This window comes from Otolemur garnettii, unplaced genomic scaffold, assembly GCF_000181295.1.
Source record: "Otolemur garnettii isolate 467f Iridium unplaced genomic scaffold, OtoGar3 scaffold00112, whole genome shotgun sequence".
NCBI lineage: Eukaryota > Metazoa > Chordata > Mammalia > Primates > Galagidae > Otolemur > Otolemur garnettii.
The window spans coordinates 579,222-589,524 of NW_003852507.1; the positions used below are offsets into that span (position 1 = coordinate 579,222).

General features: G+C 56.8%; 2 protein-coding genes across 2 annotated transcripts in view; one reads left to right on the plus strand and one right to left on the minus strand.

The window, feature by feature from the left end:
• Positions 1–2,356, plus strand: part of CORO6 (coronin 6) — a 7,936-nt gene extending 5,580 nt beyond the window's left edge. The window contains exons 7-11 of the mRNA XM_003797119.3: positions 113–217; positions 319–464; positions 807–864; positions 962–1,192; positions 1,283–2,356. Of these exons, the coding sequence (XP_003797167.1) occupies positions 113–217; positions 319–464; positions 807–864; positions 962–1,192; positions 1,283–1,408 (666 nt within the window). The 3' untranslated portion in view covers positions 1,409–2,356. The remainder of the gene's footprint in view (positions 1–112; positions 218–318; positions 465–806; positions 865–961; positions 1,193–1,282) is intronic.
• A 20-nt stretch (positions 2,357–2,376) lies between these two features.
• Positions 2,377–10,303, minus strand: part of ANKRD13B (ankyrin repeat domain 13B) — a 25,129-nt gene continuing 17,202 nt past the window's right edge. Inside the window, exons 2-15 of the mRNA XM_012809786.1 lie at positions 9,968–10,103; positions 9,732–9,856; positions 9,593–9,638; positions 8,825–8,968; positions 8,544–8,733; positions 8,398–8,464; positions 6,484–6,565; positions 5,603–5,667; positions 5,247–5,377; positions 4,977–5,134; positions 4,705–4,857; positions 4,405–4,568; positions 4,242–4,318; positions 2,377–3,756 (exon numbers count right to left, since the gene is read on the minus strand). Of these exons, the coding sequence (XP_012665240.1) occupies positions 3,528–3,756; positions 4,242–4,318; positions 4,405–4,568; positions 4,705–4,857; positions 4,977–5,134; positions 5,247–5,377; positions 5,603–5,667; positions 6,484–6,565; positions 8,398–8,464; positions 8,544–8,733; positions 8,825–8,968; positions 9,593–9,638; positions 9,732–9,856; positions 9,968–10,103 (1,767 nt within the window). The 3' untranslated portion in view covers positions 2,377–3,527. The remainder of the gene's footprint in view (positions 3,757–4,241; positions 4,319–4,404; positions 4,569–4,704; positions 4,858–4,976; positions 5,135–5,246; positions 5,378–5,602; positions 5,668–6,483; positions 6,566–8,397; positions 8,465–8,543; positions 8,734–8,824; positions 8,969–9,592; positions 9,639–9,731; positions 9,857–9,967; positions 10,104–10,303) is intronic.

The following is a 10,303-nucleotide window of genomic DNA, read 5'->3' on the forward strand; positions in this document are numbered from 1 at the left end:
GTTTAGGGCATGGGGTTTGAGACGACAGGAAGCGTTAAGGGGCTTCTGGCGGGGTCCCACAGTAGCACAGGAGGGCGGGGCAGGGCTGGTCACGCCTCCTGTGCTCCGGCAGAACAACTTTGAGGAGCCGGTGGCACTGCAGGAGATGGACACAAGCAACGGGGTCCTACTGCCTTTTTACGATCCCGACTCCAGCATCGTCTACCTGTGTGGCAAGGTGCTTGCGGCCGGAGAGGGAGAACGGGGCGGGGGTGGGGGGAGCCTGGATGGAGATGTTGAAGGCCTGCCGGTGCGCCTCTAAACCGACTGGTTTTACAGGGCGACAGCAGCATTCGGTACTTTGAGATTACCGATGAGCCGCCTTTCGTGCACTACCTGAACACGTTCAGCAGCAAAGAGCCGCAGCGGGGAATGGGTTTCATGCCCAAGCGGGGGCTGGATGTCAGCAAATGCGAGATCGCCCGGTCAGCAGCAGCCTTGTTTCCCCTGCACGTCTGCATGTCCCCAACTCATGAGGGGTCTTAGCCACGGGGGGCTTCCCCAGGAGTGCAATGTTTTGAAAAAGGGAGGTAGGGGTCAAACTGGGGTCTGTTTCAGTGCCCCCCTCACAGCTTACTAGCCTGACATTCTCTGAACTTCACTTCCCTCATCTGTGAAATGGGATGAACACCCACGAGAGGTGTTTTACCGCAGAACCGATAATGTGTTCAAAGTACAATGTGCGTGTTTGCCTCCAGTGTCTGGTCCCAGATGAGGAGTTAAGGGCGTGGGAATGTGAGGCAGTGCTGAACCCTGCTCCCTTATAGGTTCTACAAGTTGCATGAAAGAAAGTGTGAACCCATCATCATGACTGTGCCTCGCAAGGTGAGGGGCCAGGAGACAGAGGGATTGGGAGGGCTCTGGGGCGCAAGGGAGCGGAGCGGCCCCACACCGTTCTCACACAGGTCCACCCACTCCGCAGTCAGACCTGTTCCAGGACGATCTGTACCCGGATACACCGGGCCCAGAGCCGGCCCTGGAAGCGGACGAATGGCTATCGGGCCAGGACGCCGAGCCTGTGCTCATTTCATTGAGGGACGGCTACGTGCCCCCCAAGCACCGTGAGCTCCGGGTCACCAAGCGCAACATCCTAGACGCCCGCCCACCGTCGGGACCCCGCCGCAGCCAGTCGGCCAGCGACGCCTCCTTGTCGGTAAGATCAGGCCCCATTCCGCTCAGGACCAAGCTGTACATGCCCTAACGCCCCTGTCCGACACGGCCTCTGCTGTCCTCCGCGTCCCAGCAGCAGCACACCCTGGAGACGCTGCTGGAGGAGATCAAGGCCCTTCGCGAGCGGGTGCAGGCCCAGGAGCAGCGCATCACGGCTTTGGAGAACATGCTTTGCGAGCTGGTGGACGGCACGGACTAGCCAGCGTGCGGAGCAGAGCAGGCGGAGTGGGGCGGGGCTCACAAGCTCGGCCCCGCCTCGGCTTTGGGTCCCGGACTCTTTCCCAGGTTGGGGCCAGGGACCTGGAACTCCGCGCCTCGCGGGAGACCTGGACTGATGAAGCGTAGATGTGTCCCGCGTCCGTCTGGTCGGGGGCCAGGCTGTGCGCCTTGTCAGGAACTCTCCTGGAGCTGGCCTAGGGAGGCCTGGGTAACGCGGGCGGGCAGGGGCGGCTCAGCAATGGTGCTGCACGGCGAGGTGATGTTCTTTGTCCTTTGTCCCTTACCCAGGAAGGGAAGTGCTTAGTGTTAGGCGCCATGCTTGGGGGGATGTTGGAAGCTTGAGCTTCACCTCAAAGGGTTGGCACTTCTATGGGTCTCCCCAGAATGGGGATAATTCAGCGCCTCTCCCAATCAGCTCATTTGATTCTACCACTTTGAGTGATAAACCAGATGGCCATCACCCCTGTTCTGTAGATATACACACAGCTGGTTTGTTGCAGAGCTGGACCCACTGACTGCACCCACAGCAATCTGTAGTTGTGGGCTCTCTTCCTTTTTTCCACCAACAGGGGAAGGGAGGGCTTCCTCCTAGCAGCCTCAGAGGAGAACTAGCATGAGGAAGCAGGTTAACCCCACACACACACACTGCCCCCAGCGCTCTGCTGTGGCCTGGACTGTGAGGAAATCAAGTCGTATTGAATGAAACATTTTACTAAGTGCTCAGTCTGTGCCTCCTGCATGGGTAGGGGTAAGGGGGGATGAGAAATAACCCCCTCCCCAGCCTCTGCAGATACTCCCCAGGCTCCTGGGGATGCAGTGCAACTCTGGGCTCGGGACCCACCAGGCCACCCCATACCCTAGCGCCCTCCCCACACTGAGGTTCAGAAGGACCCCCAAAACCACACCATGGGTGTTCCTCCCCAGTAAAGACAGGTAGGAAAAACCTCTGTTTGAAGCCTCTTTTATTTGTGCCTCAGAATCAGTCTGGTGCCCCTGGCATCAGGAAAAGGGGTAGGAGGAACAATTCTCTGTTTTCTTTTCTTCCTTCCCTTTTGGTGTCCCTTCTGAGCCTCACTGGCTGAGAGAGAAGGCCAGTCCCAGACAGGCCCAGGACAAGGGTGTGCGGTGTGCCCCTGCCCCTGGCGGGCGGGGTCTGTGCTTCTCTGGGAGGGTGAGGTGGGGCAGGGGAGAGCCGGGGGTTAGCACCATTGGTTGAGGGTTTAAGAGTCAGCCCCTGTGTGGGGGCAAGTGGGATGCACAACCACAGAGGGCTAGCAGCAGCTGGTGGGAAGGGGTGGGTGGTGGTGCCAGGGCCCTGGACGACCTTTTTGTATCCAGTCTAGTATCAGATATAGTGTTTACCACAGCCCAATATGCCCCCACTCTCCAAGGCACCATAAGGGAGTCAGGTCTTGTCCAGGCCAAGGGGCCACCTTGGACACACTCCCTGATCACACACACACACACACACACACACAAACAAAAAACAGTGCCTTGGAGATGGGACTCCAACTTCTGGCAGCCCAAGGAGAAGCTGGGGCCACCCTGAGACCCAGGAGGAGTGTTGGGGCTGGGGGAGCCGGGCACCCCGCTAAGTGCACTTGACGCTGAAATGCCGGGGTGGGGGAGGGGCCGGGCCCTTGACGTGCTGGTTTGTGTCCGGGACAGAGCAGCGACACAGCACGCAGGGTGCTCAGCTGCCCCCCAGGGGTGAAGAGCGGAGATGCAGAGTCTTTAGGGGCAGTATCCTTGAGTGGGGTCAGTGAACAGAAAGGAGGACCGGCCAGAAGGAGCAAGGGATGGGGACGATGCTCCTCCAAAGATTCATCTCCCCCCTCAGGACCACCTGGCTCCACCTTTGGAGAGCTCCGAACCCAGGGGAGCAGGTTGGGGGTTAGGATACAGCAAAGCAGGGGGACCAGGCCATGCCAGCTGCCTCCAGGGCCCTGGCCTGGAAAGGTACCCCGCTCCGGTGCCGAACCTCTCCCCATCTAGTGCCTGGTGCGCGGCTAGACCCCCGGGCAGTGGCTCCAGTCTCCCGCCACAGCTTGGTCGGCGAGTGTCTCGCGTGACGTGAGCGAAGGGCCCGGCAGGGGGCGCTACTGCTCGGTCAGGGAGAGCCTCAGGATGCGCTCAAGCTCCTCCTCCTCCTGGCGCGCACGCCGCCGCCGCTCCTCCTGCTCCTGCGCGGACAGCTCCATAGCTAGCCGCAGCTGCTCATCGTAGCTCCGAAACACGCGGCCGCCGGGACCTGGGCCCGGGCTGGGCCGAGGGCTGGGCACCGACAATGGGGGCACAGGGTGGCGCTGTGGCGTGGGCGGGGCGCTCCTGGGGGTGGGGAAGAGACAGTGAGGGCTGGCGGGGGACTCTGCCTATAGGTGGGGACGGGGGACAGCGCAGGCCTTCCACCCTTTCATGGAAGCTACTAGTACCGTGTCGCCGCCCTGGCTGCCACCTGGCTGTGGCAGATCGCAGCCCCCACAAAGTCCCCTTCCATCGACGGCGACCCCAACTATGTGAGCAACTTCTAGGACCCTAGCCCAGGCATGTCCTCCTGTCTGGTGGGAGCCTGAAGTCCCTTCTCCCTGTGCTCCCCGCTGGAGCACTGCCCAACTACAGGAAGCCCGGAAAGGGTAGTGGGAGGAGTCGTCCTGACACCAGTAGGATGACAGCTGAGGGCACCACGGTTTCTTTGGGCCAAGAGTGGAGGCTCAGCTCTGCAGCGTTGTAACCCAGTGTGACCGGTGCGTTGTGTGTGTGGGGGGGAGAGAGACAATTGTCTCCAAATCCTCTCCAGCCTAGTGGGCACTAACCTGTCTTGTCGGCGACCCTCGTAAGACATGGGGTGGGTGCCTGGCTTGCTGTTAGTTAGCGCCTCCCAAATGGTGACCTGAGGGAGGGGCGTGGGCTGATTAGCCAGATGGTGCCACAGTCCCCTGTTCTGGAGCTGGCGCTGCCGCTGCTGCAGGAACCCACCTGGTCATACTCACTGCCCGCCTCCAGCAGACTCTGTTGGATGGCGAACTGCAGCAGGTCGTCGTCGTCATCACGGGTAGCCGCCTCCCGCTGGCCGCCCAGCACGCTGTAGCCGCGGGGGGCCTCAAACAACGCTGGGGAGATCTCACAGCCACGGCATGAGGCTGGGGGCATGAGGCTGGGGGTTAGACATAGGCTGGGCCCAACTGGGAAGGGGCAAGTGTCCTGGTGGGGAGGAGAAGTGAGAGCAGGTGGGGGTTGGGGTAGGGAGAGGGTTGGGGAGGGGATCGAAAGTCTCACTCGTGGAACTGGAGCTGCTGACGCTGGAGGAGTCGCTGCCTGGGGAAGGGGTCTCGCTGCTGGGGCTGCCTCGCACAGATGGCACCGGCTCGTCACAGCCATTGAGATTCCCAAAAGTGATACGAGCATTAAGGATGTGGAAGATCGGGATTTCTGAGGATGAGGAAACCATCAGGTGCCACCATTCTCCCCCTCACACCACAGCCCTCCATCTTGCTCTAAACTCCATCACCCCCACCGGGAGCTGAGAGGAAATGGCAGTGGAATCTCACCAATCTTAACTGGGAAACCAGGAGGCAAGCGCAGGGTGATGAAGTCCCGGAGCTTGGCAAAGAGCGCATTGCTGATGGCCATGAGGTCAATGATGGGGGCCACCTGCTCACACAGGGACAGGGGATGCTCCTCACACAGCCACAGCTTGGCCTTGAACCTGCCCCCCCAGATCCCAAGGGATGAGGGACACTGCAGGAAGCCATGGCTTCCCCCATCTCCTGGAGCCCCAACTCTGCTCACCCCTCCCCAGCACCAGCAGGGGGCCTCACTTCTGTGTCTTGGTGGTCAGTTCCATGGGGCGGCCCATATCACGGTTGCCAAGCTCAAAGTTGGGGTTGAAGTATTCTTCTGCAGTGATGGCAGTGGGGTTGGCTTGGCTCAGAGTCTGTGTGATCAGGGTCTGTATCACATGGGGAGGGGCACAAGAGCCCTTCTCAGTCCCTGATGTCAGGCCAGCCACTTGGTACCACAGCACTTCCAAGCCATTCCCCTGCCAGTGTGCAGCTGACATGGCCTTAGGCATTGTGGAAAACAGGTCCACACAAGGCATGCTAAGCAGGATGCCTCCCAACCCTCCTCTGAGCCACACCCACAGCCTTCCACTCAGGGGCACCGCTGCACTCACCCCATTTTGGGGGCCCCCATGCTGCTCAGCAATTCCTAGGAATGACTGCAGAGGCGTCTTACAGCCTACAAGAAATGTGGCATCTCAGAGGACACCACAGCCCACACACATTTGGGCACTTCACTGGAAATGGCAGCGTCCAAGACCTAGAGAGAAGGCTGGTTCCTGGGGTGGGGGGCTGCTCACCCATACCACATACCCAGGTACCTTCAAATGAAGAACTCCAAGGGCCAGTAGCCAGGACCACTGTAAGCACAGCTTAAAGTAGTAAGAATAAAATTAGGCTTAGGGCTCAGGAGAAACTTCCAAAAGTGCTACTCTCCATGTGGGTGATGCTGGACAGTGAGTATAATCTGCCTTTCATGAGTATAGTCTGGGGTATGCACATGTATGTGTGTTTTATGCTTCAGGCACTTCCATATTAGTGACTTACTTTCTTCCCCAGTGAAGTAGGAATTATGCCTTTCCATTCCAGATAGGGTAATTGGTGCCCTGAGAATCAGGTATGATACCAATAGGCACACAGAATCAGTGCCAGTGTCCCCTGACTTTCTTAGGCTATGTCCTGTTAGACTAAATGGCCTAATAAGGCATACATGATATTTCACTCCCTGCCCAAATCCAATGCAGACATTAGTAATCAATTGTATTGTGCCTTTCCACTGAGCCTAAATGAGCCTTTAGCATCACCTTATTACTCCAGACAACTGCCACCAATCATTAGGACGTGGCCCTTGAATTGAAATCTGTTTGCCTAAATAAACCATCCTAGCTCTTACTAGGATGCTCAAGGTAATGCTGATGGAGGCACTGAAGTGGAAGATGGTTCTTCCAGTCCTGCAACACCCCACTCACCCACCCAACCATCTCTGCCTCATTACCTTTGACCTTGCCCTTGTGCTGTTCTGAAAGATGCTCTGTCCGTGTCCGGGTGATGAGCTCCACATTGGATGCCCCATATACCTGGAGACAGATGAGAAAAGGGCTCAGAGGCAGCTCTAGTATCCTATGCCCTGCCCCCAAGGGCATACAAAACATTCCCTGCAAGAAAGTGTCCTGGAGGGACTCTGCTCTAATTACTAGGTCTTTGGGCAAGTAAATACAGTGGAACCTCCATAATTGACCACCACATGTATGATGGGTGAATGAGTACAGTATGTATGAATGAGTACAGTAGGCCTAATTCCCTATGTTGACCACCTCCATGCTTTGACCAGTTTGCTATAGTCCTTAGTCCTTTGAGTGGTCAACTTACAGAGGTTCTACTGCTTATAAAGGCATTCATTCACATATTCATTTGACAAACTTTTTTTTTTTTGAGACAGAGTCTCACTATGTCACCCTGGGTAGAGTACCAAGGCGTCACAGCTCACAGCAACCTCAGACTCTTGGGCTTAAGCAATTCTCTTGCCTCAGCTTCCCAAGCAGCTGGGACTACAGGTGCCCGCCACAGCACCCGGTTATTTTTTTGTTGCAATTGTCATTGTTGTTTTAGTAGGCCCAGTTTGAACCTGCCAACCTTGGTGTATGTGGCCAGTGCCTTAACCACTGAGCTGCAGGTGCCGCCTCAACAAACATTTTTAGAGGCAGCTTTATGTGCCAGGCATTGAGGTGGGCTTCAGGGACATAGTGGTAAACAAGCCAGACATGATCCCTGCCCTCCTGAGGCTCACAATCTAGTTGGAGAGACAATAAAACAGGCAGTTATAACTTGGCATGAAACATGCACTGGCCGGGGTAGCACAGAGGCCCTAACACAGCGTACAGCTAGGGCAGGCTTTCAAGAGAAGACATCATATCCAGAACCTCAGAGCATATCATCAACAGCACCATATGCAGGGCAACAAAGAGGTCTCAGAGTGATAGACACAGTCTTCCTAGAGGTAAGGCCCAGGCTTTGGAGTCAGGCAGCCAGGGTCTGAACATCAGCTTTGCCACTTGACAGCTGTACAGGTCACTAAACCAGCCTGAGGCTGTATTTCCTCATCATAAAATGGCCCAATAATCCTTACTTCATGGAGTTTTGGTTCGAAGATAATACAAGGGAAAGGACTCAGTAAACATAAGTACAATGGGAAAAATAACAGAACACCTACCTGATGGGGGTGTTGTAGGATTAAATGACGTGTGTGTGTGTGCAGCTATATAAAATGTCAGAACGGTGCCTTCAACCTGAATGTTAGTGCTCAAAAGAAGCTATTCTCATTAGCTGATGGTTGGGCCAATGCCCCCATGTGGCATTGCTTCTATATCCCCAAAGCTGGGAAGGGTGGTCAGGAAACCCTCACCCAGCCTGCTGTAGTAAGCAAGATATGAGTGTGTCAGGCTGGGTACAGAGGCTCACACCCGTAATCTTGGTATTCTGGGAGGCCAAGTCAGGCATATTGCCTGAGCTCAGGAGTTTGAGACCAGCCTGAACAAAAGGGAGACCCTATCTCTACTAAAAATAGAAGCACTAGGGCGGCGCCTGTGGCTCAACGGAGTAGAGTGCCCCCCATATGCTGGAGGTGGCGGATTCAAACCCAGCCCCTGCCAAAAACTGCAATAAATAAATTATATATATATATACACACACACACACACACACACACACACACACTAGCCAGGCATGGGGGCATTCACCTATAGTCCCAGCTACTCGGGAGGGTGAGGCAAGAGGATCTCTTGAGCCCAAGAGTTTGAAGTTGCTGTGAACTATGACAATGCCACAGCACTCTACCCCAAGATGACAGAGTGAGACTGGCTGGAAAAGAAAAGAGTGTGGCCACGTCTGGCGCTGGGAGTTGTTGCCTCACCTTAGCTTCATATCCGTTCACCATCTCAGTCTTCTCACTGCGCCAGCCCAGGATACCAGTCTTGTTCCTGGGGAAGGAGAATGGCCCAGGTGAGGTGGGCGCCCCACCAGGCTAGCTCTAGGCTGACCAAGGCCACAGCCACCAACCTCTCAAAGGAGATGTTCTTGGTGTCGAGCTGCGTGGTGACAACAGGTGCAGTGAGCCTGCTCAGCACCTGCTCCTCAGTGGGCTGGGCAGCCGCCAACAGCAGCTCACGGTCCTGCCCCGCCAGCGCCAGAGTCTCTGTGTACACCACTCTGCGGTCATGGTCAATTTCCATGACCACAGCACTCGTGTCTGCCAGTCATGGAACAGCACAGGGGTGTCAGGGGTAGCGCGGAGGGGTCTTCCATCCTCCCCACCCTGTCCCACCTCCTGCCTGTCTGACCTTGGCCCCTGAACACGAAGCTGCGGTTCCCTCGCTGCCAGGTCATGTGATCAAAGCCCAGGAGCGTGGTGTCTACCCTCAGATTCTGCCCGCTCTTCCACACTTTGTATGTGTCACTAGGGCAGATCTTGGACACTAGGGGCACTGAATGGAAATGGAGGTCAAAGGTGGCTTTGATTTGCCTGGCCCACCCAGCCTGGGCCAGCTCAGGGCATTAGGGTGGGCACAGTGTGGCCAAAGGGGAAAGAAACTGGTGAGAGAGCAGCCCCTCCTCCAAAGCCCTCCCCCAGCCAGCATGGACCATGTGCAGGCAGATGTGAGCAACCCAAGGTCAGGACAAGTGTGTCCCCATCATCACTATGTCCCTGGCACTCACCATTTGTTAATTCATTCACTTAAACATTCACCCATTCTTTCGACAAATATTTATTGAGCACCTACTGCGTGCCAGGCACTACCCCAGGCACTATGAATACAGCATTGAACAAGACAGAACCCTTGCCTTCTTGGATCTTACCTTCTAGCAAGGGGTGATGGGTAATAAATAAATAAGTAAATTGGTAAGAGTGAAGAAAATAATAGCAGGCTTGAAATGGTGTCTGGGGCAGCGTGGAAAGGCCTAGCTAGGAAGTGGCACTGAGCCCAGGGCTCTAGGATGAGAAGGAGTCATGAGAAGAGGTAGGGAAGAGAGCTCCAGGCAGGGGACTGCAAGTGCAGAAGCCTGGGCTGGGAGGGAGAGTGCCCAGAAGGCCCTTGCAGCCGGCTCACCCCAGCTAGTGAACTCCCATTTCATCTCCACGTAGAAATCCTGAGCCTGGAGGGTGAAGAAGAGAGAGGCTAAGCCTGCGCTGGACGTAGGCTCAAGGGCCCAGGGCCCCAGTGGGGAGGCTGCGAGGCTGGGCCTCACCTTGCGCAGCTTCTCCAGTAGCACCGGGATGCCTGCCAGCCGCTTCACCACCCGCTGGTAGTCCCGGTACCGTAGCACCAGCTGCACCAGCTCCAGGTCCCGGGTACTCACAGCCTCCTGAAGCACTGGGGAAGGGGAGACAATGTCACAGGGCAGGACCCCTCAGCCAACTACAGGTGAGTCGGTGATGCTGGGGAGACCCTGGCTGTGGGGCCAGGGTGAGCCGGGGTGCCCACCTGTCCAGCCACTGCGATTCTCCCTGCCCACGTCTGCGCCGTGTGCTAGGAGCACACGAGCACACTCGAGGTGCCCCAGAGTGGTAGCCAGGTGCAGGGGAGTCCGACCACGAGGATCCAGCTGCTCAATGTCCACCTGGAGAAGGAGTTAAAGATGTAAGCCCTGATCACCTCTGGGGTGACCCAACAGCCCCTGAGCAGGCAGAACTCCCCTCCTGGCTGCCCTGCCTTGCCTACGTCTCTAGGTGATAGAAGACAGACACGGCTCAGCGCCTGTGGCTCAAGTGGCCAAGGCGCCAGCCACATACACCTAAGGTGGCAGGTTCGAATCCAGCC